Here is a 27,281-nt window from a genome sequence, read left to right as displayed (position 1 = left end):
GGAAACCATGCTTTGGCAAATGCGTCCCTACGCCTACTCCAACTAAAACGAGCACTCCACCTCCCTCAAGCACTCCACCTAAATCGACCACTCCCGCTCCAACCAAGACGTGCAGGCCTGCACCCCCTAAGAACTGCATCGTTGGAAACGACCATCCTTGCAAGACGCACTCGACCTGCAAGCCCACTGAAGCGTCCACCCGAGGCAAGCCGTGGAAGGGCCAGTGTATTGCGGAGCCGACTGGGGGCCGCAATGGCAAGAAGTGTGGTTGTGATCGGGACAAGGACTGCGAGGACTGGGAGAAGTGTGAGGATGGAGAATGTGAGAATAAGGAACAAGGTAAAGACCAGGGTAAAGATCATGGTAATGATCACGGTAATGATCACGGTAATGATCATGGTAATGATCATGGTAATGATCATGGTAATGATCAGGGCAATCATCAGGGCAATCATCAGGGTAATGATCAGGGTAAAGGTCCATGGTAGGTGAGGCATGTTAGGAAAAGGAAGAAGCGGTAGGTAATGCGTTGAAAGACTATGTAATGGGGATGAAACAGAAGGGAACGTGGGTTGTGAGTGAGGAAAAGCAAGGGGATGCTTCTTTGGTTGGAATCGTTCCTCCATCCTAATCACTGCTTTTTGCAGTTCTCGCTCCTTTTTTGGTTAGCAGGTCTGTTGGCATGATCGGATTTCTGAAATCAACGTCAAAGTTGTAAGACCTAGTATCGCTCCCAAGAAATTGAAGTAGATAAAGTGGAGAGTTTGAATATATTTTCCCAAATTTCATTCAACCACAAAGTCCATTTCGACAACTGCGGGCGCTGGAGTGTGGCGTCCTTACTCGTGCCATATAGTGTCTTACCTCCTTCTATGCAACTACCAGCCCCAAATGCGAGTCGCTCAACAATGCTCCCATACCCAAAAATATCTAACTCCCAACCGCTGAATCCAGAACGCCGATTGCCGGATGCAACAGCATATATGCTAAGAACGTCGTCGTCGGTGTAGTACAGTGGTAATATGTGTTTTACAGGTCGTCTTCATCCGCATCCTTGCACATCGTGCCTTCTTGCTCAACACGAGAGCTCCCATACGACTCTTTGCAACAACATCTCCCTCCTTTTTTTCAATAGCGCGAGATTTCAAGAATCTCCTTCCGAGCTTATTTCACCTCCTTCTCCAACAACTCCTTCGCCTCATTCACTTTCGTCGCCAAATACGGACTCCCGCCTCGATCGGGATGATTCAGCAACATGAGCGATCGGTGCTTCTTGCGCAGCAATTCCTTCGTTATACCTCGTTCCCTGTGTCCTCAATCATTAGCCAACACTTCTGCGTAGTGTCTAGCCAGCCAAGCGGCAATACATACGGTAATTCCAAAATGAGCGCTGCCTCTCTGCGCGTCATCTTGGGCTCGAACCCGCCCTTGTAGTAACTGCGTCCGAGGGCGCTGCCGGCTTTGCCTGAGCGGCGGAGGGCGACGAGGGCGGCGCGTCCCTAGGACCCGGTCAGTATGTTCTCCGTTGAACGTGTGGTTCCTTGTAGTTTTTGAATATATGTCTGGGGAAACGTACGAAGAAGGCGGTGGCACCGAGGCCTAATGCTATTGCCCACGCCGACATTCCGGGCTTTTGTTGCTGCTGTGCTGATTGCGCTTGCGGTTGCGCTTGGGAGTGGATTTGGGCCTGTTGCTGCTGGTATTGCTGCGCCTGTCGGGGGGTGGAAGTCATTCGCGGCGCTCGATGTGTTTCCTCCGTTGATGCTGCTTCGTTCTTCTTCGTTAGCCAGAGGAAGCAGGTTCCAGCGGCGGCCGCTCGGAGAGAATCTCTGCCGAGGATTTGCCGAGAGCGGGTTTGACCAGGGGGTCGCGATAATTTTTGGTTTCCTGTGCCAAGAGTTCAACGAGTGAAGTGTGGGTGGTTGCCGCCACCTGCTTCTGGACGAACGACGACGACAACGACTGTCATCTGTCGTCGCCGTTTCACACTGGTATACAGTTTGTGCAGGTGGATTTTCGCCGGTTAGCACGACAAGATGAGAATCGAGACGTGTTATTTCTGCTCTGCACCTGGTAAGTCGGAAGTCCGCAGACCACCACCACAGCAGATTGCTAACGAGGGACAGTGTACCCTTCCAAGGGCATCACCTTTATACGCAACGATGCTAGAGCGTTCAGGTTCTGCAAGTCAAAATGGTACTTTTATTATCCGTATCGTCCGTCTATTGGAAGGAAATAGCTGGCTAACGACATGAACAGCCACAAGAACTTCAAGATGAAGCGCAACCCGCGCAAACTGCAGTGGACCAAGAGTTTCCGCCGCGCACATGGCAAGGAGATGACTGTTGATTCAACCCGTACGTCGCCCTCCAGCCATGGCTCGCTCGAGCATCGGTATGGAATTGGAATGCTAACATGGGAACTCAGTGCAATTCGCCCAACGCCGCAACATCCCCGTTCGCTACAACCGCGGCCTCATACAGACGACCCTCAAGGCCATGACGCGCATCAGCGAGATCCGCGCCCGCCGCGAACGCCAGTTCTACAAGGCGCGCATGCGGGGCAACAAGGCACGCCAGCGAGCCGAGGATCGGAAGCTCGTCGAGGAGAACCAGCACCTGCTGCCGCCGAGTGAGAGGTGGGTGGTGCAGAAGCTGGGCGAGGATGAGATGGAGGTGGATGTGGAGAAGGTCAAGGAGAAGGTGGAAAAGAGGAGGAAGGAAATTGAGGAGGGTGTTGAGGAGGAGAGCGAGTTGGAGAGCGACCTTGAGGAGGAGTTGCCTAAGGTGAAGAATAAGAAGGCGTTGAGGAGGAAGGTTGGTGGAGGGGTGGAGGAGATGGAGGTGGATGCTTAGCCTGGGGGAGCAAGGAACGGACTGAATGGTTCAACGGCGATACCTCCTTTTTTTTTTCCTTGCAACAAAAGAGATGCCGCGGAAGGCAGGGAGTTATGGCGCATTCGAACCTGGGGGATGGGTAAGGCTATACGAAATTCCGATACCTACGTCAAAAACTTTCCGATATTCTCGTCCCTCTTCATTCCTACTCCGATGGCATTCCCGATTTTTCTCAACCTCGTTTCCATGCAAGCCTCTCCATGCAAGCCTCTCCATGCAAGCCTCAAGCATCTGCCACCAACATCTAATTGGCTCTCTCTCCTGGAGAAAGCAGATGATGTGAGTCTAATAACGAGGAGTGTAGAATGATATTCAGTTTAGTACATGGCCAGCATCATTCAAGTCTCTTCCCACGCATTCAGATGTCTTTGGGCCTCCATCTACAGCCTACTCTCCTCCACCCCTCGAACCACAAACCCCAATCTCGGAAAATGAATCCTCACATCCACCTCGCCCCTCTCTTTGGGCTGGATCACCACCTCCTCCGTCCCAATCTTCACCAACTTCCCAACCGTAGGATCATTCCTCCCCGTATCATCTGGCGCCACGCTCACCATCGCCCCCGCCACCAACCCCCTCTGCCTATCCAAACTCGGATGCGGCGCCGTCGCAGGCACAAGCATCTCGTCGTCGGCCAAGGGCTTCGCATCCTTCAACGCCTGTTTCCAGGAACTGTCCTTTTCATCGTCGACGGTGGTTTCACGGTCGGGCAGAGAAGCGATGTACGCCTCAAACGCGTGGAACCACTTCCACACTCCAGGATACCTCTCCTCATTAAACACGCCGCTCACGATATCCTCGCCTCTATCACCTGTTCCGCCGCCCGTGAGGTTATATATCCCCCTCCCCGCGGCGATATCGCAACCCCAGCGGAGCTGGTAATATAGCGAGAGATCTGCCAGCGAGGGTTTCCGCGTCGGCAACAGCCATGCGGTATCTTCTTCCTCCTTGCTCGCGGCGGAGATAGAGCCGCTTCTGCCTCCGCTCAGCATGGGCTCTAGGAGGGACAGGTGCAGGTCGAGACGGGATAGGTTCTCGGGGATCTTTTTGGCGAGCTTCTCCGGGTCGAGCGCGTGGCCAATTAGGGCGGCGCGATCGGTGCCGAACGAGGTGCGCCAGACGGAGGGGGGGATGAGGCCGGTTGTACTGCGGAAGAAGGGGCGCTGGGGTGGGTGGGTTAGGGGTCAGTTATTTTTCTTCTATTTCATTTCCTTTTGTTTGTCTTGGATTGCTCGAGATGGAGGAGGAGGCAACTAAGAAGACAGAGGGAAGAGAGACTGGAAATGCTCTTCTACCCGGAACTTACATCGATCCAGAAACTGGCGAAACCTCTCGCTAGTCCGCGGTATATCCACTCATTTTGTAGTCCTTCAGCAGGTGGGTAGACGCTGCCCCAGCCGTCGGTGGAGGGGAAGTAGTGCTCCAGGGCTTCGATGATGAGTGAGGTGTCGCAGTAGAGTTCGCGGCCCAGGGCAAGGATCGGGATCTTGCGGTAGGTGACGCCGAAGGTGTTGTGGAGGAGGGGCCGGGGCATCATCGAAGGGACGGGAATGTATGCTTGGTGATGGGTTAATGATGGAGATGACAGGGCAGAGAAGCCTTGAAGAGAACGATGGGATGGAATTAGCTCAGGGATGGGAGAGATTATATGAGTCTCATTGAAGTGGTATACGAGAGAATATGAGGTGTTGATGATTTCACAAACAGAAAGCTACAATGTACAGAAAGAGGATAAGGTTGCAGTCATCTGCTTTTGAACTGAAATTTAGGGAAACCCGCATAACGATAACCAGGCAGATGAATGAAAGTGTGGAACATGAACTGAAATCGAGAGAAGCGACTCCTTCAATAGAGAAAAACGTAACCGATAAACAAGACCTAATCGAAAGCAACATACTGAACGGAATCCCCTTCAGCCTCAGCGCCAACCGCACCTTATTCGTGAACGGGCTCGCTGTACGAATCAGCAGTCCAATCTATCACCAAATTCTTCGCATACAATCATATCCAAACAAGATGACCGGCGGATGGTCTGTCGTTGGCGGTCCCATTGTTCCTATACGATGATTCGCAACCTTCGGCGGAGGTTCATGTAAAGCTCGAGATGACCTGCCTTGGCCTCAATGACTAGAGCAATAACAAAACAGAACAGCCTTGAGAAAAACGGAAAACAAGATTAAATAGAGGAAAGAAAAGAAGTCAAGCGGGAGTACAGTCACATTGACATGTCCGCTGCTTTCCGACGAATTGCCGATAAATATGCACGCCCTATGCCCTCTGGCCGTTTCCTACGTATTCTGGCCGCAGCCGAGGTCTTGGTGTTGTACGATTCGTTGAGGGTGAGCAAGCCGTTGGGCCGGGTGATCAGTAAATTGCTGCTTAAACAACTGGACCATCATGTCTGGAATTCTGCAGCGATTCTCTGTTGATTCTAGCGTCAATATCTCCGAGTAGTTATCATGTACAGTTGGGGTATGGGGAATTGTGTTTCGAAGAGAGCGGGGAAGCAAGCGTTGGGACCTCCACTAAACTCCTAGGCTCCGAGTGTGATTCCAACGCTGAAAGCAACGCTATTATTTCGCAGTGAAATGAAGACAGCTACCAAGTCCTATAAAGAGCCTCCGGTGCGTGTTGCTTGAGAGGTTTTGGGACCGCATGCGGTGCTTCCTTGACGAACAGCCCCGGTGCATCAGGTCAAGCGTATTTGGACCAGTCACACAATAAGCAGGGTATAACAGTTCTACACTCTCTATTCCGGTACATAGGAAACACGGACTCCTACTCTTTTTCTTACGTTGCGCTTCCGCGCTTACTATACTACAATTCATCCATCCCCATCATCCCAGTCTATGATACAATGCACAGTTCGAGGAGTGGAAATGAGTAGGCAAAGTGCCCCCAGAATGCCGAAGCCCACGCAGACAATGCATGCCACGGCGAAAAGATATGCTAGTTAACCCAAAGTAGAAATCGCAAGCCCCAATGGCCGCGGTCACCGCCGGTCCTCAATATCCAAGCTCCTGAATGCTACTCCTGGTTCTGGTGGGGGCACAACAGGACCCTTCTCATCCGGCGAGCCTGCTGGCTCAACCAGGCCTGGAACCTTGCCGTGCTCGCCACCAAAGTATTTGTGGAAATCCTGCGGGTCTTCGAAAGGTCGGGGCCCGAGTAACCGGATCATGTCTTCGCGGCCCAGCATCTCTTTCTTCAGCAGCTCCTCGGCGACCAAGCCAACTTCACGCTTCTTCTCTGTCAACAGCGCCTTGCACTTGTTGTATGCTTCATCGACGATCCGTTTGACCTCCTCATCGATGTTCTTGGCAGTCTCTTCCGAGAACGGTTTCTTCAAGTTTTGTTCGCTGTCATCGAAGTAGATATAACCAAGCTTCTTGGTCATTCCCCACTTGGTAACCATGGCTGATGCCATGGCAGTGACCTTCTTGAAGTCGTCCGAGGCGCCCGACGTGACCGCATCGAAATGAAGCTCCTCACTCACGCGACCACCCAACGTCATAGCCATGCGATCCATCAACTGATTCACGTTCATGAGGTAGGTGTCGCCCTGGGGAAGGTATTGCGCGTATCCCAAGGCAGCCGACCCACGGGGGATGATAGAGACCTTGAGTAGCGGATCCGCGTACTTGAAGTACCAGCCACAGATGGCATGGCCTGCCTCGTGATAGGCCACTGTCCGCTTCTCTTCCGGCTTGAGCACCATTGACTTCTTCTCCAACCCACCAATCACTCGTTCGATGGCTTGTTCAAAGTGAGACATGGTGACACTGTCGGCTTGACGGCGCGCAGCTACAGAATATTAGCAAGGGAGTCTCAGAATGGCATGGGCTTGAACTCACCTATCAAAGCGGCTTCATTGACGCAATTTGCAATATCGGCACCAGAGAAGCCAGGAGTCAACGCCGCTAGCCTGCCCGTCAGGAATTCCATGTCCTCGTTGGTAACGATCTTCTTGAGATGGACCTTGAAAATCTGGGCTCGTCCTTCCATGGTTGGCGGATCGATATTGATATGTCTATCAAATCGACCGGGTCTGACAAGAGCTCTGTCGAGCATATCAGCGCGATTGGTACCGGCTAGGACAACCACTTGATCTGTGGTGTTGAATCCGTCCATTTCGGTCAAGATCTGATTAAGGGTGGCTTCCCGTTCATCGTTGCCGCCCGTGATGTTACCCTTCGATCTTGCACGACCGATCGCATCTATCTCGTCAATGAAGATAATGCAGGGGGTGTTCTTCCGCGCAGTCTCAAACAAATCACGCACTCGGGAAGCGCCCACACCGACGAACATCTCTACGAACTCCGAGCCGCTGACGCTGTAGAAGGGCACACGGGACTCTCCTGCTGTCGCCTTTGCCAGGAGAGTTTTACCAGTTCCTGGGGGTCCGGATAGAATGGCTCCGCGGGGAATCTTAGCTCCGAGTCTCTGGAATCTTTCGGGGTTCTTGAGGAATTGTACGAATTCCATGATCTCCACCTTCGCCTCGTCGCAGCCGGCGACATCGGCAAAGGTGACCTTCACATCCTTCTCGTGGTTGAATCTCTTCGCTTTACTCTTTCCAACACTGAATATGCCGCCGCCCGCCGCTCCACCTCCACCGCGCCTGAGCAACCAGAGCGTGGGTGCTATGAGTAAAAGAACGGGTGCAAATGACATGAAGGTGCTGAACCAGGAGATCTCAGTGGTATAGGATACCGGTATCCGTTCATTGCTGGGAATGCCCAGTTCGTACTGCGCATCATCCATCTTCCTCTCGAATGCCTCCACAGAGCCTATTGTGAAATAATAGTAGAAGCCACTGCTAGCGGCAGGGGAATCCGGGTACATGGCTGCTACCGCCTCGCGGTGGAGGTGCACCTTGGCTCTGCTACCGTTCACTATTGTGATTTTCTCGACCAAACCCTTGTCTAGGAACGTGGTACGGAACTCCTGAAATGTGATCTCCTTTGAATTGTCGCTATCCGAGTACATCCTCCAGAGAAAGTATAGGCCTAGTGCGATTGCCCAAGGGGGGAAGTTTTTAGGATCCGGGGTGCCACCGAAACCAGCACCGCCTGATCCCTCTACTTTGGGCTTGTCCTTCGAAGGACCTGGGTCTGAATGTGTCTTCTGGGCACCTAGTGGATCCGCCCATCCGTTCTTCTCCGCGGTGTTCTCCTCCGACTTTTTCCCTGCATCCACGTTTTGCTTAAAGTCCATCTCACTGCGCCTGTTTGCAGCATCTTCTGCGAGTTGGTTGGTGAGATTGAGTAATCTCTTCAAAGCCGCCAAGTTCATTTTCTTGCCGTTGCGCAGCTCCTCCAATTCCTTCCGCAGTTCAACGGGAATGCCATTCTCCTTCAGGTCGTTGACCCCTTCATCGAGATACTTCTTCTGCGACCGAGGCAGACCCATTGAGACCAACTTTTGGAATTGCTCCAGTTGTTTCACCTCTTCCTCTGTCAATGGCGACCTCTCCGGCCCTGAATTCACCTCCGAGGACCGGGGACCCGTCTTCTGCTTTTCGCCATTTCGGGCCTTATTATCTCTTGGCTCTTTTGGAGGCGCGGTCGCGAGTGAGCGGGTTCTTTGGAAGGTATTTATTGATTGACACAGCGGCGCGGCTCTCTGTGCTGCACAAGGTATCCGCCGGTACGAGGCGTGGAGATTGAGCTTGTGGAATCGCGCTGCTTGGCTTGATCGGCGGAGCAGAGTCGACATTGCGGGAGAAGGAGGAGGAGGCGAGGAAGTGCTGGTTTACACAACCATGCACAAGCGGAGGGAGGAGTAAGAGGCGCCCGGGATGGCACGATGGGGTGACGGGTTTATGGGCAGTGGCAGCGGATGCAGTCGTCGTCGTCTCGCCGCCGCCTGAATCGTGACGGAAGTCGAGGCGAATTTCGTCCGTCCCTGACGCTGATTGGGGCTAAGCTTATTAAGCATCATCAACTACGACATCACGGGACCAGGTAGTACCCAGCGTACTTTTTGACATTTGAGTTCAGAATTATGTTCTAACTTAGCTCTGTAAGGGTGGGAATTCATAGCTTTACGCGTTTGCCCCCAGGGTTGACACTCGTTCTGTGGGAATACCGGGATACATGTCCTGGTCTCAACCGTAAACTTTGTAAGCATTGCTTCAATAGATACCCAGAACTCATTCGGGCCAACGAGCCTTTCCCTGGAAGACTTATGAAGGACTTGAATATCCAGTAAATGAACTTAAGCTGGGACGCAAATGCTCTGTCCAACCTGCAGCTTGTCACAGTCCACTCCCCCATTACCTTGAAGGGCCAGCAGGCCAGCCACCTCGAGACCATACGCTTTCGCGATTTCCCAGCAAGTGTCTCCTGCTTGGACGTGTATAGCTTTTCCCCCAAGACCGCATTCAACCTCAGCTTCGCTGCCCGAACTTCCACCGTATATGAACCTGAATAAGAGCAGTAGGAAGACTACAGCGAGAAGAGCAAACGGTAGCATCGTCCGGACTGCCTCTCTGTTTCCTTTCCGAATCTGCGCATTGTGGGCTTCGATCTCGGCAGGATCGCGAGGTTCACCAGCCGGTGTGAGAATGCCATAGCGGTTGCCGGGCGCCGACTCATAGATACGGCCAGTAGAGGTGTCTTCGAAGGTGTAGATCTGCGTGTCGGCATCGTATCCGATGCGTTTGAAGTGCTCAGGGAGACGCTCTTCGTCCTAGCCTGGTTGTCAGCAAAGTGAGCAGGTGTACATCCGGGGGCGCTTACGTCGTCGGTGTCCCTAAAACGGCTCATGATGCTATCTTCGAAGGATGCGAAGAGGCGTAAGGTTTCCAGGTAGCTGTCAGTAAAGACAATAAATGAGCACTGAGTTATTGAGTTCTCAACTGCGGAATGTTGCAGCAGATGAAGGTCGCTGAGCTCCTGGTTTCAGGATTCATTCTATGCAGCTGAGCTTTGATGGGGCTGTGTAAAATGTCTCAACTCAGCCTACAAGCAGCACGAATGTTATACGACTGTTTCGACGGTTCCTGAAAGACATGGACCACTCAACTCACTTGTATCTCCCGTTGATACGATGTCTCTGGCTGTCGGCTCGGGCAAGCGCACGTTTAGCTACTGAGCGCTTACCTAAGCGAAACCTTTCCAATTCAGGAAGCGTATGAGACCGAAAAGGTCTAAGCGCGTATGAAAAGCTGGCTGACTGGGCAGACGCAGCACAACGCTTGGAGCTCCATTGACGACCAATTTCCATCCTCAATTGCGCATCGACTCGAGCAGACACCGGCACCATGGGCGGTTCATCCACTTCCAACGTCGCTTCCCGCATCAAGCACACGTACGTCGCCCACCGAAGACGGGTCTCACGCCGGCACCGCCCCTAGAATATGACGCAGAGACTTACAATCGCACAGCTACCACATTGGCGAATGGGGCAACCCCTACGAGGGCGGAGGCCAGCCAGGCAAGGGCGTCGTTACCTATGGCATTAGCCCGAACCGCGTGAGGCCGATGGCTGGCGTTTTCCCAAAAGGTTTCTTCAACATGGTGCGGAGGGTCAGGAACCAGTTCCTCTACGTCGTGCCTCCCTTCATCGTCGCGTACAGCGCCATGCAGTGGGCAATTGAGAGGTATGGAGATCGGAGGGCAACTTGGCAGCTGTGGTCTAGGGATCTGGAGCTAACAGACAAAACAGGAACGAATACCTCAACTCAAAGGCTGGCCGTGCAGAGTTTGCCGAGGAGGAGTAAGGAGCTGGATTGCGGAAGTTGGACGTGCGATAGACGATGCGGAATAAATAGGATTTGGACGTGGCGGAAAGCGTTGTGACAATAGGAGGTCTGTTACGAATATGTTCGCATACATGTGCACTATATCTGCTCAAGACTCAATACCTCGGCATTATATTTCCTATGTCCTCCACCACCTGGTGCATTGTTTTCAGAGCTCAGATACGCATGTGCGTTTTCGGAGCTGGACTTCCACATCAACTCCATCCGCCATCTACATCCAGGCAGACACCCAGAGGGACTCGGACTCCTCTATATCTGGACTTACGACAGGAGAATGCTTCATCTCTAACCAGGCAGACCGGCACGTACCTTAGCAATCATATCTTCCTACTCCAGTACCTACTCCCCTCATTACGTACCAGCTCTATTTTTGATCTATATGTCATACGAAGCCTTCATATCAACCTTCTCCAAACTGTCCACCTCCTCATTCGTCTAATTCCCCATTCACCTGGGCAACATAAACAACGCCAGCATCTCCGCCGGAGCACCAACATGTCCCAATCCCTCAACACAGATCGAGTGCAAGACTCCAACCAGAACATTGGATCCACCATTGATGAAAAACAGGAAGCTGGTCAATGGAAAGCTGGAACGAGAGCATGAGTCGATGAGCGAAAATGTGGAACACGTATTGCAATAATACTTGAGCTAATCTCGGGGTTCTTAATTGGGTCTTTTGCAGGTAAAAGAAAAGAGGTATTTATTGCACTGCTGTGGAAAAGAGAATGGGTGTTACCAGTGATAGAGCGTCGTGTTGATGGATGTCCGTCTCGTGTTTATTCCCACATTTGGAATTGGGACAATCCACGCATGGGTCTCTGGAAATAGCCTTCGTCATCGAGAAAATCGAGGTCAAAGCAAGGCATATCGCACAGACAATGAGAAATCGCAGTATATACAGTTTTCCATTCATCAAAAGCAGCCATGCTGATCACCACCAGGCATATGCTTCATAGCTCATATCACATATATACAACCTCGAAGTTTAACCATTTTCCTTCCTCCACCGCCTTCTAGCAGGTCGACTGGCCGTTAGCGGTACCGTTTTTATAGGCACCAGTGGGGTCACCCAGGCATTCAGCTATCATCACCGCGTCAGCAATCGCCCGAGAACCATACGTACAAGAAGGGATAAAATAAGGGTCGACATACCAACAGTGACAATCTTCAAGTTATTCTGCTTAGCCCAGTTGATCAACCAGGGCGTCAGCGTATTCACCGTGCTAGCATACGTCTCATGCATGAGGGGGATATGCCCATTGCCGCCCGCGCCCGCCTGCTGGAACCGCTGCTCGCTCTGCTCGGCCGTCAAGCCGTTCCAGTCGCCCGCATCCACGTCGTTGGTGATGACGCGGTAGCCGAGCTGCTTCATGACGGGCAGGACGTTGCCGCCCGTGGCGAGGTAGGGGGGACGCATGTACGTGGGCTTGACGCCGATGATGTTGACGAGGGCCTGCTCGAGGCGCTGCATCTGCTGCGTGAGCTCGCTGCTCGACATGGAGCCGAAGTTTTGCGGGTGCGACCACGTGTGCGAGGCGATTTGGTGGCCGGCGCGGTAGGCGTTTTGCAGCGCCGTCTTTTGGCCGTAGATGCAGCCTGTTTTATACATGTTAGGGAGGCGTGATTTCTTTCTGAGGGTGTTGGAATCGTTTCATGCATACCGTAGAGAGTACCGGTCACGAAAAAGGTGCCCTTGGCGCCAGCGGCCGTCAGGGTGTCGACGAGCTTCTGCGTGTATTGGTAGGGTCCGTCATCGTAGGCCAGGGCAATTTGTCCCGGTGCGGCGCACTTCTGGATGACCTTTGCATTTTCTTAATTCAACGCTCTCTCAAGGGTAGTATCTCAATATACCTTTCCAGCCTCAGGTCCAGCACGGCGGATCATCTGAATAGGATCCAGAATCGGGATAGCAGTTCCAGTGACCGCCAACAGGGACGTCACAAACACAGCCTTGAGACCCATGATGGAAGAAGTTGATACGGCGGTAGTGAAGATACAGGGAGAAGCTCAAGACAATTCCTCTTACCCCGGATTTCTCGAGTCCCTCCCATCTTATATATCAATTCTCGGACACTAAAATAGTCGCGTGTGGGTCTCTTGGTGGTTTCTGGGGAAGATTAAAGTGTTTCTTGGCCCTTTACCTGGGTTGATCGAGCTCCCTTTAACCGGGGGGCCTTGTAGCGCTGCCGTAGACTTGGAGAGACTCTACATTCTTGTCTCCAGCTTGATTTGACATTTAATGTATGAACCGTTGCTTCCCAAGGGTTGCTAAGGGTCTCTTGAGCGCCTGTTAAACAATATCTCCTGACAGAGGGTTGAGCGTTTGTTGTACTGTGAGGGTATGTTGGGAGTTCGTTCGCACGATCGCCTCACGATCAAGTGTCCGGTAGTATATTCACGGCCCTAAAACTGCCCTTCGTCCGATTGCAATAATAAAACAAGGACCGCGGTGATGTCAATATCGCGATGTTTATGCTGCCGGCGGTTAAACGGGTTCGGACCAGGGATACAGCCACGTCGTGGTCAACGACAGATCATTCCTGGTTCTCCACAGCTTTACATATGTGGAGCCGATGCAGACCGTTGTTTGATACCTGGACAGGCGAACGAGAAGTTGTCGAGTAGTGTGGTACAACGACTGTTCTGCAAAGTATGCTGGTCCGCCACCGCCGGAGATGAAATGCTGCCCAAATGAGGTGCGCGTGGCGACGAGGATCCGGTGGGATGATTTGAAACAAAGCTAGGAGTATGGGCTTCGATGGTGCATCCCAGATTCCGGAAGCGAAGGCGCGGCCTGGAAGTCTAGAAGTTCGGTACCTGGAGAGCTCAGACTGTAATGGCTTTTTTAGAAAGTTCTTTAACGATAATGTCAGGAGTGCAGGTGTCTGCCAATCCTCCAAGCGCATATAGTACTGAAGTATAGGCATGACATCCACTCCAAGGGTTATACTGAAGTCGAGAATTTTTCATCGTATTGGACAGAGAATAAGGCGATAATACTGTACTCCCTAGAGGTCCGAGTGAGCCAGCTTCTTGAAGCGGTATACCCGCTGCGCTCCGCCTGGGAGGGATATTAAATCGTTCAAGGGGCTGTTAGACATATAACTCTTTGATGTGCACCATTCGGTGGAAAGGGGCGAGAATTCCCAAAGGTCGAGTATCTCGATCGAGCCGTCAAGGGAAAATCTGACCAATACCCATTCCTCCCAGCAAATTCGACCCTTGGATATGAATTTCGACGCCAGCAGCGTCCGGTCCTTGAAGGACGCGAACCAGCTGTCGACCGAGGGGAGTTCCGGAACCCCCCATCACGTGTAAAGCTACTTGGATGACAACGAACCGAATGATGCTGAAATTAACGCCTCCTGGCTTTTGGGAAAGTCGTTCCAGATTGCTAATGATTTCTTGAACAGCGAAACTTCTCAGGAACTCGTACTCGAGCGACGGCTCCAACCCTTGGCGGATGTCCAGTAGACAGATATACGTTGCATTATACATCATTTGTGTACCCAAGCTGCGGCCTCTAGTTTGTTTCAGGCCAACGTTGGTGGGCCATTCGGTGCGGATTGAGTCGAGCGCCGATCGAGCGTTGTCGATTTGTCGCAACAGTGACCGACGGGCGTTGGGATCATTCGACCGGAGGACTGCGTCTCGTGCGGCAATAAACTTGGTGCAATCAGCGAGGATGGGTAGGATGTTGTGCCTAATCCGGCCATCTTGGTCAAGTTGAAGGGGCTGGAGGTGCTTCCATTCTTCCTGAGCAAAGAGAGACGGCCTTGCGACAAACATCCCACTCACTATCGAAAGAGTCCGTAAACCATGGAGTATCACCAGAGTCTCTAAAGGTATTGGTGCAGCAGGAGCCCCTCGCAACTTCAACATGGTTTCTATCCCTTGCAGATGCTTCAGGAAATGGTTCGGTCCGCTGGGGAAAAACAACTCGCGTAGGGCGCAGATCAGGCATGTGAGAATCGTGCAATCCGATAATCTCAGATCGGGCAAATCGAGGTGTTCATTCAACTGGCGTAGGACCTTTCCGTACATTCGATAGCTTTCCTGCTGAATGTCCATTGCGCTATGTTTATGACCGAAATGTGCGATAGCCAGACTGATGAGCGAGTCACGGAGCAGCATGGACCCGCGATCGCCGTCAGTGTTCACTTGTCCTTGCCTTGAAAAGGCCATTTTGCAAGCTATATCGATGGGACCACCTCTGAAAAGGGTTTTATGGGCGTAGGCGAGACAAATGTCATCCTGGAAGGCGGAGAGGGAGAGCTGCACGGGGGGTTCTGTGGCGATAGTCCGAACATCTTTACTAACGACTTGGAACGATGAAGGTATAGTCTCATTGATGAAAGTAGACTCTCTGGGGCCGTCGCAACTAAGTCCTCTCTTGTGACAACGAATACATATCGGTCTGGTCTCGTCTGAGGAACAATGGTCAGTGAAGGCTGCCGAAGGTACCTGCACCAAACGAACCGCATTTGATCCGTCGACGCCGGCAGTTGGTACATCCTCTCGAACGACCTCCTCGAGCTACCATTGCCGTTAGTTAGCGTTCCGTGTACCGTTCTGTTTTTGACGCCGTATCGGAGGGCCTGCTGGGCCGGGTTCTATCTCCATGACAATGAGACGGGAGTGCGAAGGAGGAGGTCTAAGGCATCGACAACTTGGCCTCTTATGCGGCTTAAGCCCTGCTGCCCTGCTGGACTGTGGAAGGAGGCTGAGTGGTGAAGGATGCGTAAGCTGTAGCGACGAGGGTGGCTGAACTATTTGATTGGCCGCTTACTTCAGATCGACTCTGCTTGCAGTTAGCGCGGATGGATATGAGGTGCCAGGCTGACAGCATCAAGACGAAAGTAAGGAAGAACACAAGAACATAGGAACATAAGGCGCTGTTGCTTCATAGACAGAAGTTGTAAGCCAGCTGGACGCTCCATGCATGTGTAGATGTGGAAGACGAAGACGAATGCGGTTGTGATGGTGTCACGTGGACCTGTGGCGGCGCATCAAGTCGGGCGTTCTAGCGTGGTTCTAAGGTCGATATGGAGGGATGAGCAGTTTTGACCGTGATGGTAAGGGCAAGAGTGTTGGTATTTGAGTACTCCGTAGAGATAGAGCATAGCTATCTCTCGCGTGAGTTTCCAATGACAAATCAAATGCAGTCGGAGAACCTATCACTGTAATAATGGCTGCTCCGAACTCGCGAATTCGTGGCATTATCCTGCAATCATAAACCGGGCGACAGTGAGAGAAGATTCGGTGTGTTCAATGTCAGGTAGGTGCTTCAAAGCCTTCGTAATGTGCTGCACCCTGCGGACTCGTGGTCGGATGAGATGTACAGTAGTGTTCAACTATAGCTCTTCCTTCAGCGTGCAGAACGCAATCAGAGCGAAGCAACGAGTCTGCGGACAAGTCAAGTGCAAAGAGAGAAAGTCAGAACAAAAGCAAAAGACGGCGACACATGGGGGAAACTCGAGGCCAGGGAGGCGATCACCGTTGCAACTGTTCAACGGACGCTCCCGGTCGATCGTCAGGCTAGCCGGATTGGTCGGGTCTCGTCAGGCACCTGTCTGCGCTGCGAGGAGACGAATCTGTGTCTGGAGGGGCGCAGCGAGGGGAAGGCGGAAGGCGTTCAGAGGGACGCGTGGTGCTTTTGGCAGAGCCGTGGGCTCGGGATGAAAAGAGGTTGCATTTTTGGATGTGGGCGTGGATTGGTAGACATGGGCGTGGGAGGGAGGAAGCAGGACCATGTAAAGCTGGAGCTCGTCATTGGTGTCGCAATTGACACAAGGGAAGAGGAGATGCAGAGATGACACATAGTATTAACACGCAATAAACCAGGTGCGGTGATGAAAGGGTCAAGACGAGGCGAGCAAAGAAAAGGGTATCCGTCCTTTCTTCTCTTCGTTTCTGCGAGCTTTGACAGTTGAAGAAATCGGGGTGATGGGGAACATGGGATGGAAGCAACCTCTTGAATGCCGCCTCGTGAGCACGCTGTCTCCCGGAACCTATCAGACAGCGCCAAGACTTGGGGCCTCGTGGTAGCCACTCGGCTGGGCCTGAAAATGCCCTGGAATGCTCGGCGGCCATGAGCTAATGGCCGTTACAAACCGTGGGATACAAATTACTACGGTTTTTGGTCGTGAGCTGTCTTCTCCGAAGCACGAGAAAGGCCGAAGAACCCAAGGGGGCGGATTCAGAATGAGGTCAAGGGGGATTGAGATTGCGTCGTCGTGCGACAGGCGGCGAGGGGAGAATCGGTTTCACCCTCAGCCCCGGCAACTGGTCTGCAGAGCGATAGCGGTATCGGGGTTGATGCAGTGCCACCTTTCCTCTTCCATGGCCTGTCGCAGGACGGAGCATGAAGGCATGGGCTGGGTGCCCAGGTTTTTGATGAGTGTTGCTGGAGACAAACAAGGTGTCTCTGCCAATTTGGGGAGATGGGATGGAAATAAGCTCTGGCCGGGAATGTTGACGGATTGATGAGGACTTATCCCCGTAGGTACTACTCCGGATAGTAGGGTGTAATGGTGAATGATGTTCAATTCAGCGCCAGCGCACACAAAAGATGCCGCAACGCCAATCGTCGCCACATCGGAAAGGCGTGATGCTATGCGAGTATCGGTGGGAGGACGAAGAGCCGTCTGAAAGGTGATGGGGGATGGGAGAGAAGGGCAGTTGACTAAGCCGCCCTATTTATCTATCGAACCAATCACAGGCGGCGGGCGCAACCCCCACAAGTTGGGCAATGGCGATGGCGATAAGGGAGCGAAGGGAGCGTCACACAATTGCTGCTTCCCTTTCTGGTCAGATACAGCAAGCGCGGCGCCAAGGGAAGGACTTGGAGTACACACCGCATGTCTGACTGACCGCATCCTTTCCAAGTCTTTTCTCCCATCTGCGAGCCGAATTGGACCATCACCGACAGGTCAGTCACAGAAAAGTACCGAGTACTACGGAGTACTTGTGGCTCGTGCCCAAAATTCCATCTAGTCTATCAGACTTTCGTGCGGGAGAGCGTGGGGTTTGCAAGGCAAGTATAATCCGTACTGTGTGCCACGCCCTCATTCTCATTCTCAACCCCTGGATCCCGTCGATTGGCCGTGGCGCTCCTTCTCGAACTTGACCGACGACGCCCCTGTGCTCCCGTGCTCATCCCGTTCCTTATCGCCCACCACCCCCCAGCTCTGACTTGTGAGTCCTGCCAGATACGCACACACCGCGTCTCTCCCACCACGCCCCTCCAGCCAGCCCCACGACCTCTCTCTTTCTTCGGCACAGTCCCCGGCCCGTCATGGCACGGCTACGCACTCCCGCCGTGCCCCAGCGCGGGAGCTAGCCGTCTGCTCAAATACTGTCCTGTGGAATGAGCACCGAGTACCTCGCTGTCCGGCCCTTCCTCACTCCATACTCTCACAGAAACCCGCTTTCGTCTTCCTCCCCACGGCTCTTCCATACCCTATCGGCTTGTACTCCCTGCATATCTCTCTGAGCCTCCACTGCCTCCACTGACCGCCCATGCCTCAGTCGGGCCCAGCACACTGGGTTTGAGCGCTTGCCAGCTATTCTCACTGCCTTATCTCTCGCCAGGCCTCAGCCTCATTCTTATCCGCGGGTCCCTTCTCTCTTCTTATAATTCACTCAGTCCCCCTTCCCCGCTGAATTCCCCTCGCCTACCTATCTCTCCTACCCCTGTCAGTCACAGACTCCACTACTCTTCGATATCCCCCTTCAATCCATTCCATGAACTGCATACTCAACCTCCAAGAGCCGACCACCGACCAGCACGACAGGTCGTTTCCTGATGTTCCATAATAATAATTCGCAAGCTTCGGTCCCTCTGCCAGGAAGACCAACCTCGGATGACGATGCTCCCCTACCTCGAGGAGAATGCACCTTTCTCGTGAACGAGTCTGATTCCCCAAAGGGCTCTCGCCAGCGATGCTCATGTCGGAGTTTCTATCCCGCCGACCCCGTAGTCCGCTCCACATGCGGGTGCGGTCATCAAGCATGGAATCACGAGGCCCAACCCTTGTCGACCGTGACCATGGAGGAGTACCTCTCCGTGATCGAGGAGATGAAGCGCCTGAAGCACGAGCTCAAGCGCTTCGAGCGCCTGGAGCAAGAGTTCTACAAGGAAAAAATGCTGAGGGAAGAGCATCTCCGGACCCAGCAGGCTGTTGAGCAGAGGATGTATGAGAACATGCGATTACTCAAAGTGACAATGGACGACAAGGTGGAGGCTGTGGTCGACAAGACGCAGGAGTTCAACGACCACATCAAGGCGGTGCAAGAGAGGTTGACCATGGTGGATGAAGTGACGATGGATCTCGAGAATCGGCTGGACCGTTTGGAGCACCACGAATCGTCCTCGTCGAGAGAGGGCACGCCTGGAGTGGCCACTCCCAAAGCTGCCCCAAAGGCTGTGCTGCAGACACCTGCCGTCCCTCCACTGCCTTCTCTTCCTCTGGTTCAGCATTCTCTAGGTCAACTTCCCATTCGTACAGACAAGAAGTATCCCTCATCGTGGAGTGTGCGGGTGATCTTCGTCCCTCGCAAATCACTCAAGTTCGCTTATGATCCCGACAGCAATGGCTACCGTCGCTGCGCCTCGCGAAAGCTCCACCAAAACCTGGAATTCCCCAGCCAAGACAGCTCATGCTTTGCGAATCGGATTGAAAACGCCTTCAAGGGCGTGCTGCGCGGTCGGCCTTGGATGCCAATGATTGGCCACCGTCCGGCTGACGAACCGTTCGGCCGGATGGCTCTACAGCTGCTTCCAAAGGAGCTTACTCTCAGGACGGTGTGGGACTACCCATTCTTGGAGGATCACTGTATCGCACATGACAAGATGCAAGGCGACGTGCTCTATGTCACCCTGCAATATGAAGACATCACGTGGAACGAGATCCGGCTTTTACCTCCCGTGGTGGGCGCCGACGAATCGTGTTGGAGTCACGATGAAGAGTTGGATGGCGCCTCCAAGTACAAGAGCCTGGACTCTGAGATCATGTACGATTATCCGGACCCTCCGCCAACCTATTCTTCTCGAACTCACTCTTTGGCGAATAGGCATTCGCTGGTGGAAAGAGCGCCGTCCAAGCTGGAAGTGCTCGCCGACTCGGCCTCCATGCTTTCACACGTGAGCGTTGAACGCGTCCCCACCCACTCTGCCCATTCCGCACGGTCGGCCTTCTCGTCGGAACGGAGCAGCCTTCGCAGCTTCGAGACGGAGGGGACCGATGACGAGCATTGCGATAAGAAGCCAAAGTTGCGAGGCAAGCAATCCATGCCCGGCATCCACCCACAACCCATCTATGTCTCCGGGCGATCCAAACGGAAGATGCCTGTGCGCGAGAAGGGGGTCAAGGAGCCGCTGCACTTTAGCGTCGCCAATGTCGCGAAATGGCGGCCTACACATATCTTGCATCCGAGCTCCAAGGGCAAAGAGGCAGCGCACGCACAGGAATCTCACTGAGCTGCCCGGGTTGTCGCAGTGTGACGTGCAGAATTTCTTTTATTTGGTATGATTTTCCTGGGCTTAGATTGGCATCCTTACGCTTCCGGAGTTCTTGTGAAAAGCGAGGGATGATGAACGGATACCCACAAGGCGTTTTGTGCTATACCCCTTCATCGCTGGGATCGTGCCCCAATTTCGTTTATCCTGCTATGAGATTTCCGACATTCTAGAGACAGCGTTGAGAGTCTCATTACTTCGCTATCCATTTGGATGCTTGTTTCTTTCTTATCACTCATGTTTTTGGCATATCTACACGGGATAGACTGGGGATCCAGCTTGCTTCTTCCCAGGCAGTCAGGTTGGGTGCATGTAGCGCTTACGCGAATGTAAGAATAGGTCGCTTCCGTCATATCTATGACTTTGATATCAACAAAGTCTCGATAGCATGACTCCAGGTCGGACTGACTTGTCAGATTACTGCTACTCCTCACTTATCGCACGCACACGATCGTATCAGTGCCTTAGCGCAACCCCGCTATACCCCCTTGCCACCGCGGGGACCCCAGAGCGGTTGAAGAGCTTCGGCAGTATGTTCCGGGTGCCTCGACTCCTTTTCAAGGCTTATCGGGGCCTTGGATAAGAGCGTTTTTCACTGACCGCTTGTTGGGTGTGGATGCGTCCATGAGGGAGTGCCGGAGTCTCCTCTTGAAAGGGACGGTGCTGACATACTGATAAGCGATTTCGAAGGATTCTGTGTGACCTTCCAGTACCCGTTGTGCATTTCTTGTTTGGACTGGTGCGTCCAAGCCGGGTCACCGTCTGTCTTCCACTGAACTTCACATTGAGACGTTTACTTGTACAGTCGCAGTGGCATATAAGTTGAGCAAGCGGGCACATGAGCAAGGCGCTGCTGGTTCTGTATGCAGTCCTTCATGGCTGTCAATATCATCCGGCATATCACCCCGAAGTGCGGGGAAGCTTGATATAACCACAGTATAAGCATGCCCGAACCTGGATTTTTAAGACTATTATACTCGCGCATTTTCCTGGTTTAGATTCAGAGGTAGATGGGGAGGTATTGAATGGTGCAAAGAAAGATGGGTTATCTGCAGATCGCTCGCTGACTTGGAGCCTTATCGCAGCGGTTTCGCAACCTGTGGTAGACTAAGTCATTTGCACGCAGTATTTATCTGTCAGAGGATCCCGCCATACGTTTGCCATGATTCGCTCGAAGCAGACGCCGGCTTACCAGGTTGTACTATGGAGTTACACTACAGCGGGGGTGATTCGCCCTGCATAACGGTGATCACAACCGCTGCAGTTGGACTCACGAGGTTTCATCGCCAGCTTACTACACAGTACTGCGACTAGTCGGATATGCACCGGTTCTGAATCTGCGTACATGGTCTGACCTCTCCCCGCCCATCTGACTGCTCTCTAGCTGTCCGGTCAGCCCCTCATCTTTCGACAGGAACCATGGAAACTGTGAAGGATTCCAACATCATTGACAGAGGGATGGAGGTACCTGTCTCAAAATCATCCTCCAACGACAGCGAACCCGCCGTTCTGGAAGGCCAAGGCGAGCATCTACCCACCTTCGAACATGAGAAGGCCCTCGCTCTCAAGTTCGACCTCCGGATCCTGCCCATGCTCGCTCTCATGTACATGTTCAATGCACTCGATAAAGGCAACCTCGGCAATGCGAAGACGGACGGCATGGACAAGGACCTCAACTTTAAGGGAAACCAGTACAATATCATGTTGAGCATCTTCTACGTGCCGTATGTCCTCTTTGCGCCGCCGATCGGCATGCTCGGGAAGAGGTACGGGCCGCATCGCGTGCTGCCGATTATGATGTTTACTTTCGGGAGTGCGACGCTGTTGAGTGCGAGCGTGAAGAATTGGGCGGGCATGATGGCGTTGAGATGGTTCTTGGGTAAGCCATTTCTGAAACCAGCTTTCTTGTAGGACAGCGTTGGGTTTCTTTACATCTGGGATACTCGTTTAAGGGCTGTCCTGACCGTGATCCAGGTATGGCGGAATCAGCCTTCTTCCCGCTAGTCATCTACTACCTTACGACCTTCTATCGCCGCGGAGAGCTTGCTCGGCGTTTGGCCCTTTTCTATGCAGCGTCCAACATCGCAAATGCTTTCTCTGGGCTGCTGGCTTTTGCCGTCTTCCATATCGAATCACGGTTGGATTCATGGCGCTACCTTTTCATCATTGAAGGTTCGCTGACTATTGTCTGTGAGTATTTGCTTCTCGCCTGCATCGGGTAGTGCTCACAGTGATAGTTGCCCTTGTTGCATACTTGTATCTCCCCAAGTCGGCCTACGAAGCCGCATTTCTGAGCGAAGAAGAAAGACGTCTGGCATTCAAACGCATCCAAATCGACTCGTCAGCAGTGGTGGGGGAGAAGTTCAATCTCCGCGACGCGCTGGAAATCTTCAAAATGCCCGCCACGTATGGATTCCTCGCCATCGAAATCTGTCTCGGCGTGCCGTTGCAATCCGTCTCTCTTTTCCTTCCTCAAATCGTGGCTCGCCTAGGATACGACAAGATCAAGACGAACCTCTACACCGTCGCACCCAATATCGTAGGGGCTTGCGTGTTGCTCATCTTAGCTTTTACCAGCGACTACACTCGGCTCCGGTTCCCTTTCATTGCGCTCGGATTCGCCCTCACGTTCATAGGGTTCATCATCTATGCGACCATTGACGTCGAACACTCCCTCACCGTGGCCTACTTTGCCTGCTTCATGATGACATGGGGAACATCCGCACCATCCGTCCTCCTCTCCACCTGGTACAACAACAACGTGGCGCACGAAGGCCGTCGCGTGACGCTGACGTCCATCGGCGTACCGCTGGCGAACCTCATGGGCGTCGTCAGCTCCAACATCTTCCGGGAGCAGGACAAGCCAAAGTATATCCCTGCGTTGGCGACGACGGCGGCTTTTGGAGCTTGTGGGTGTCTGCTCGCGTTGCTTTTGGGGTCGTATATGGTGTGGGATAATGGGAGGAGGGATAGGAGACAGGGGGTGAGGCTGAGTGCGAGGGATGTGAGTACGGAGTTGCTGAGGGAGGGGCCGAGGAGGGAGGAGTTTAGATGGTTTCTTTGATGGGGGTTTTCGTGATGGAAAGGGTGCAGAGTAGGACTTGGGATGTAAACCAGGCGGTGCAATCAGCTATGTAGCGCCTCCGTCTAGGGATAACAGACATCAGAACAAAGCCCCCCTCGTGGCCAAATTACGATGTAGCCAACTAAGTTGCGCTGACCCAAAGGAGAGTTCAGGGGATTGCTCAGTGGGATGTAAAAGGGGAGGATATACACGACAGAAACACGTTACTCCATAAGGCTAGTCTCCCGCCGAGACCGCCGAGCTTCAGCAAGCTTCGATTGGCCGCGGCTTGACTCCACCTCCTATTTGCACCCGGGTAGCTGCTGGTCGATGAGAAAAGGGGTTTCCAAAGGATACACAGTAGGGGGGAAGGAAGAGCGAGCAGATGGAAAGTATAGAATCGGACGTTTGCTATTTGCTCTTATACCAGAATGCCTGCACGAAATGAACATGCGGACGGGGACGATCGAACGAACATCTCGCCTTCGTATTCAGCTCGAGCTTTCAGCTGCATCTATAGGCGGCTTCTAGCCTTCTAGGACTGGCGCCGTCGCGTCCTAGGACGCTAAAATCATCCGAGGTGGCTTCGTATTCTTAGGGCTGGCGATTCCCCTTAAGCTTGGAGAAAACCGTTGCTGCTCCTGACATCCGCTAACGCCTCAAACGCTCCCCTTCTCTCCTGCGTGCTTCTCCTCAAAGCATGCATCATGTTCCTCGTGTCGCCGTCGAGCTGAGTGAGGAGGACAACGGGGCAGAAGTCGGAAGATGGATTAGTGACCTGTCGACTTTGTCCAGTATGACAACCGTGGACGAAGATGTTGTTCTAGAAAATCTCCCAGCTAACGGCTATCGCGTTTTCCATCGGCAGCTACCAGCCGCGACAACTGTGGTAGGCCTCATACGCATCTAACCTCACAAATCTAATTTTTTTCTCGTAGGAGTCTCCTGGCTTTGCGAGTGACACGTACCCTTCCTCGATCTCCGAGAAGACTGGGGGTAGTAACTTCAAGCAACGCCTCGCCAAATATGTTCGGTTCGCTGGGAGGAATTGGAGCAACATCCTGCTCGTCTTCGTTCCGGCAGGTATTCTGGCGCCCCGGCTTGGATGCAGCGATACTGTCGTATTCGTTCTTAACTGCATAGCTATCGTTCCTTTGGCAGACGTCTTGTGCCGAGCGACGGGTGCCGTTTCAAGTCATCTTGGAGAGACAACCGGAGCCTTGCTGAATGTTACTATGGGGAATGCCACTGAGGTGTTTATTTTGTGCGTTCCTTCCCTAGAGACATTCTGGATTTCTTCTGCTGACAAGGAACAGTGCGTAAGATTGTTGAACTATTCATGTGACCAGCTTCTGATACTTCAAGTCATGCTTTGCTGCAGCGTCAGTACATGATAGTGAGAGCATCGCTGCTCGGATCGATCATCGTCAATATTCTTCTGGTACTGGGACTTGCTCTCATTGCAGGCGAGCTTAAGTGCCCTGGGCAGAAGCATAATGCCACTGCTACCCTGATGGCCACCGTTATTCTCAGCCTCACGACCGTGGGTTTACTTATTCCGGTACATATCACCCTTGTGTCGATTCCTTCTCCGAAGCTTTATCCTCCCTCTAACAACATCATAGTCCATCTTGAAGCTTTCGGGCTCTTCCGCTGGGGTAGTACTCCACTTGAGCAGAGGCATCTCGCTAGTCCTCGTCGTACTATATTTCATATATTTGTATACCCAGCTGCGGGCCCCAAACACAGTTTATGCCCCTTTAGGTCAGCTGGAACCAGAGACCACCAATCTAGAGACCTTCCAAGTAGCTGAAATACGCCGAGCCCGCTCATACTCTTACCGCCGCGGGGCTCTCTCCTACCCGGGGGACACCCACCGAATCCTCCCCGTCCCTATCGACGGATCACCATCGTTTCCAGAGCCTAGGTCGCCCCTTTTCCAACCATTCCACACAGCAACCTCGACGTTCAAACACCTAACATCGCTCCCATTCTTCCTGAAATTCATTCCCCCCATCGCCCTCCTCACCTCGACCATCCTCCTCTCCCTCACCAGCAGCCTCCTCGTCGACACAATCGACCACGTCACCACGCACACACCCCTCTCCAAACCCACCGTCGGCCTCATCGTCCTGCCCCTCGTCGGAAACGCCGCCGAACTCGTCTCCGGGATCATGTTCGCTGGCCGCGGACAGATGGACCTCGCGTTCGCGGTGAGTATCGGGTCGGCGATCCAGATTGCGCTGTTTGTGACGCCGGTCATGGTGGTGCTGGGGTGGGCCATGGGGAGGGAGATGGGGTTGGGGTTTGGCGGGTTTGAGGTGGGTGTTTTGGAGGCGAGTGTAGGTGTGTTCGCGGTGTTGGTTGGTGGGAGGGGGGATGGAGGGGGCGGAGGGTGGGGGAAGGGATTGGGCTTGTTGGGGGGATATGTTGGTATCGCGTGAGTTTGTTCTTTTCTAATATTCCCTTTAGTGTTTGGGTCTTTGGAGAGGATGGTGGGAGAGTGCGTGACTGACGAGTGTTAGGGTGTGGAGTTGTTTTGTGCCGAGTTTGGAATGACTGATACGTGGATACTGGATGAAGACTTTCGGGCTCGGAAATGCCGGGCTTGAAGATGAAGTGTTGTGACCTGGAGACTTTGCTGGCGGATTCCCGAAGGGGAAAGAACCGCGTTGCGGCCGGCAAACGACCTCACATCGGCGCAAAATAAGGGAATATCTTGCACAAGATGAAAGATCGAGAAGATATCAGTGTTCCCACCGAGTGTATATAAGAGAAGCTTGAGTCAACAGCTTCGCCAATCAGCTGATTCCAGTGCCGCGTTCCAAAGTTCACTTTCACCCAGCCCAGCGAGCTATCACACATCGATGTCCCCGGCGCCATGCCGAAGGGAAAAGACTTATATCATTTCGGCTTCTCCTACTCTTTTTTCGGTCTATATATATCGCAAAAGTTCTACTCCTATCACCAAACATCTAGCGATAGCTGAGCGGTCTGGGGTCCTGCGTCGGGATTAAAAGATGCGCTTTCTCGGACGTCGGTGACCCTATCAATGGGTGGGCGGTACTTTTTTGGTCCTGGGTTCGAATCGGGGTTGCAGGCCCTTCTCTTTTGCTTTCTTGCTCTTACGTCTTTTCGTTTGTTTCCCTGTTTGCACTTTTTGTGCAAGGGCTGCTAGAAACAGACCATATGGGGTATTCTACCATGATCTAGGTCCTTTCTAAGGCGTCAAGCTGGTAAGCGGTAAGCAGCCTTTCACTGTACGCGGCATCCACCGCTCTTTCCTCATACGGAAACTGAAGTGTACTCTCACTCTCCCACACCGCCGCTCTCTGGCTGCCTCTATATAGACCCACTATTCCTTCCTCTTCTTCTCTCCCCCAACTTCCTCCTCTTTCCAACCACAACCACACACCACAGACAACCACACTCTACAGACAACCTTTCAAGGCGTACTCGCCCAATAACAAACACATCCACCACTCAATCATGCGCGTCATCGCTCTCCTCGCTCTTGCAGCTAGCGCGGTCGCCGTAGCGGTGCCGGTCGAGCAAGCTCACTCCACTGTCGCCACGGCCCTCGACGCTGCGAGCACTCATGCCGTCGACCTCATCTCCACCGAGCTGGCCAAGCTGTCGCGCGACTACCCCCAGTCAAACGCCATCACCAACATCGACAACCTCGACTCTACCCAACTCCCGCCCAATCCCGACTCTTCCTCCATCGAGCAGCTCGCCCACGCCAACGACGAACCCGTCTGCGGCACCGCCTTCTCCATGATTCAAAACAAGTGGCTCTCCCTCCCCATGCACAAGGGTTATACCTGCCACAACGTCATGATGAAGATCACCATGTACTACAACACCGACTGTGGCGTTTGCCGGTGGTGGTCGTAAGTACTCCATTCGCAACTGGTTCTGTAGGGAGTGAACACAAAGCTAACTCGGAGACAGGAACTTCAATTGCGAGGGTGAAGTCACGGCGAGTGCGCACGGCGGAGGATTACATTCGATCAAGCCGAGTTCGAG

The 27,281-nt window shown here is 53.1% G+C and overlaps 15 protein-coding genes across 15 annotated transcripts in view; 8 read left to right on the top strand and 7 right to left on the bottom strand.

The window, feature by feature from the left end:
* The window catches only part of EI97DRAFT_503273 (uncharacterized protein), a 1,290-nt gene extending 497 nt beyond the window's left edge, over positions 1–793 (top strand). The window contains exon 2 of the mRNA XM_033802777.1: positions 1–793. Coding sequence (XP_033651174.1) covers positions 1–488 — 488 coding nt within the window. The 3' untranslated portion in view covers positions 489–793.
* A 371-nt stretch (positions 794–1,164) lies between these two features.
* On the bottom strand, positions 1,165–1,624 carry EI97DRAFT_383205 (uncharacterized protein; the record flags this gene model as incomplete). The annotated part of the gene is made up of 3 exons (XM_033795896.1): positions 1,165–1,306; positions 1,372–1,499; positions 1,577–1,624. 3 exons carry the CDS (start codon positions 1,622–1,624, stop codon positions 1,165–1,167), a joined length of 318 nt encoding a protein of 105 aa, XP_033651173.1.
* A 274-nt stretch (positions 1,625–1,898) lies between these two features.
* Positions 1,899–3,066, top strand: EI97DRAFT_147742 (uncharacterized protein). The gene is made up of 4 exons (XM_033793250.1): positions 1,899–2,073; positions 2,127–2,196; positions 2,260–2,357; positions 2,428–3,066. Exons 1-4 carry the CDS (start codon positions 2,037–2,039, stop codon positions 2,853–2,855), a joined length of 633 nt encoding a protein of 210 aa, XP_033651172.1. The 5' UTR covers positions 1,899–2,036; the 3' UTR covers positions 2,856–3,066.
* A 162-nt stretch (positions 3,067–3,228) lies between these two features.
* On the bottom strand, positions 3,229–4,514 carry EI97DRAFT_147777 (uncharacterized protein). Its single transcript, XM_033793251.1, has 2 exons — positions 4,204–4,514; positions 3,229–4,060 (listed from the first exon to the last, which is right to left on the bottom strand). The coding sequence occupies exons 1-2, from the start codon at positions 4,432–4,434 to the stop codon at positions 3,278–3,280; spliced, it is 1,014 nt and encodes a 337-aa protein (XP_033651171.1). The 5' UTR covers positions 4,435–4,514; the 3' UTR covers positions 3,229–3,277.
* Positions 4,515–5,502: 988 nt separating this feature from the next.
* Positions 5,503–8,771, bottom strand: EI97DRAFT_403688 (mitochondrial inner membrane AAA protease-like protein Yta12). Its single transcript, XM_033796511.1, has 2 exons — positions 6,752–8,771; positions 5,503–6,701 (listed from the first exon to the last, which is right to left on the bottom strand). Exons 1-2 carry the CDS (start codon positions 8,613–8,615, stop codon positions 5,890–5,892), a joined length of 2,676 nt encoding a protein of 891 aa, XP_033651170.1. The 5' UTR covers positions 8,616–8,771; the 3' UTR covers positions 5,503–5,889.
* A 113-nt stretch (positions 8,772–8,884) lies between these two features.
* EI97DRAFT_469368 (uncharacterized protein) lies at positions 8,885–9,942 on the bottom strand. Its single transcript, XM_033801711.1, has 2 exons — positions 9,641–9,942; positions 8,885–9,590 (listed from the first exon to the last, which is right to left on the bottom strand). Exons 1-2 carry the CDS (start codon positions 9,665–9,667, stop codon positions 9,117–9,119), a joined length of 501 nt encoding a protein of 166 aa, XP_033651169.1. The 5' UTR covers positions 9,668–9,942; the 3' UTR covers positions 8,885–9,116.
* A 222-nt stretch (positions 9,943–10,164) lies between these two features.
* EI97DRAFT_452163 (UcrQ-domain-containing protein) lies at positions 10,165–10,623 on the top strand (the record flags this gene model as incomplete). The annotated part of the gene is made up of 3 exons (XM_033800395.1): positions 10,165–10,211; positions 10,288–10,503; positions 10,569–10,623. 3 exons carry the CDS (start codon positions 10,165–10,167, stop codon positions 10,621–10,623), a joined length of 318 nt encoding a protein of 105 aa, XP_033651168.1.
* EI97DRAFT_147630 (uncharacterized protein) lies at positions 10,493–11,320 on the top strand. Its single transcript, XM_033793249.1, has 2 exons — positions 10,493–10,503; positions 10,569–11,320. The coding sequence occupies exon 2, from the start codon at positions 10,786–10,788 to the stop codon at positions 11,269–11,271; it is 486 nt and encodes a 161-aa protein (XP_033651167.1). The 5' UTR covers positions 10,493–10,503; positions 10,569–10,785; the 3' UTR covers positions 11,272–11,320.
* A 361-nt stretch (positions 11,321–11,681) lies between these two features.
* On the bottom strand, positions 11,682–12,630 carry EI97DRAFT_383107 (chitin deacetylase-like protein; the record flags this gene model as incomplete). Its single annotated transcript, XM_033795890.1, has 4 exons — positions 11,682–11,749; positions 11,821–12,264; positions 12,330–12,468; positions 12,520–12,630. The coding sequence occupies 4 exons, from the start codon at positions 12,628–12,630 to the stop codon at positions 11,682–11,684; spliced, it is 762 nt and encodes a 253-aa protein (XP_033651166.1).
* A 1,212-nt stretch (positions 12,631–13,842) lies between these two features.
* On the bottom strand, positions 13,843–14,853 carry EI97DRAFT_460819 (uncharacterized protein; the record flags this gene model as incomplete). Its single annotated transcript, XM_033801141.1, has 1 exon — positions 13,843–14,853. One exon carries the CDS (start codon positions 14,851–14,853, stop codon positions 13,843–13,845), a length of 1,011 nt encoding a protein of 336 aa, XP_033651165.1.
* Positions 14,854–18,475: 3,622 nt separating this feature from the next.
* EI97DRAFT_423758 (uncharacterized protein) lies at positions 18,476–20,632 on the top strand (the record flags this gene model as incomplete). The annotated part of the gene is made up of 2 exons (XM_033797122.1): positions 18,476–19,683; positions 19,762–20,632. The coding sequence occupies 2 exons, from the start codon at positions 18,476–18,478 to the stop codon at positions 20,147–20,149; spliced, it is 1,596 nt and encodes a 531-aa protein (XP_033651164.1). The 3' UTR covers positions 20,150–20,632.
* EI97DRAFT_147401 (uncharacterized protein) lies at positions 20,226–20,647 on the bottom strand. Its single transcript, XM_033793247.1, has one exon. The coding sequence runs from the start codon at positions 20,539–20,541 to the stop codon at positions 20,302–20,304; it is 240 nt and encodes a 79-aa protein (XP_033651163.1). The 5' UTR covers positions 20,542–20,647; the 3' UTR covers positions 20,226–20,301.
* Positions 20,648–21,318: 671 nt separating this feature from the next.
* EI97DRAFT_147403 (MFS general substrate transporter) lies at positions 21,319–23,417 on the top strand. The gene is made up of 3 exons (XM_033793248.1): positions 21,319–22,067; positions 22,163–22,378; positions 22,426–23,417. Exons 1-3 carry the CDS (start codon positions 21,608–21,610, stop codon positions 23,250–23,252), a joined length of 1,503 nt encoding a protein of 500 aa, XP_033651162.1. The 5' UTR covers positions 21,319–21,607; the 3' UTR covers positions 23,253–23,417.
* Positions 23,418–24,298: 881 nt separating this feature from the next.
* EI97DRAFT_383142 (uncharacterized protein) lies at positions 24,299–25,696 on the top strand (the record flags this gene model as incomplete). The annotated part of the gene is made up of 4 exons (XM_033795892.1): positions 24,299–24,516; positions 24,618–24,828; positions 24,878–25,016; positions 25,209–25,696. Coding segments are annotated over 4 exons (1,056 nt in total), but the record flags the coding sequence as incomplete, so codon positions are not given.
* A 742-nt stretch (positions 25,697–26,438) lies between these two features.
* EI97DRAFT_147392 (uncharacterized protein) lies at positions 26,439–27,266 on the top strand. Its single transcript, XM_033793246.1, has one exon. It carries the CDS (start codon positions 26,742–26,744, stop codon positions 27,147–27,149), a length of 408 nt encoding a protein of 135 aa, XP_033651160.1. The 5' UTR covers positions 26,439–26,741; the 3' UTR covers positions 27,150–27,266.
* The last annotated feature ends 15 nt before the right edge of the window (positions 27,267–27,281 follow it).

This window comes from Westerdykella ornata (assembly GCF_010094085.1).
Source record: "Westerdykella ornata strain CBS 379.55 unplaced genomic scaffold EI97scaffold_25, whole genome shotgun sequence".
NCBI classification, from domain to species: Eukaryota; Fungi; Ascomycota; class Dothideomycetes; order Pleosporales; family Sporormiaceae; genus Westerdykella; species Westerdykella ornata.
Note: the sequence above shows the minus strand (reverse complement) of the source record. Positions and strands in the feature narration are given on the sequence as shown.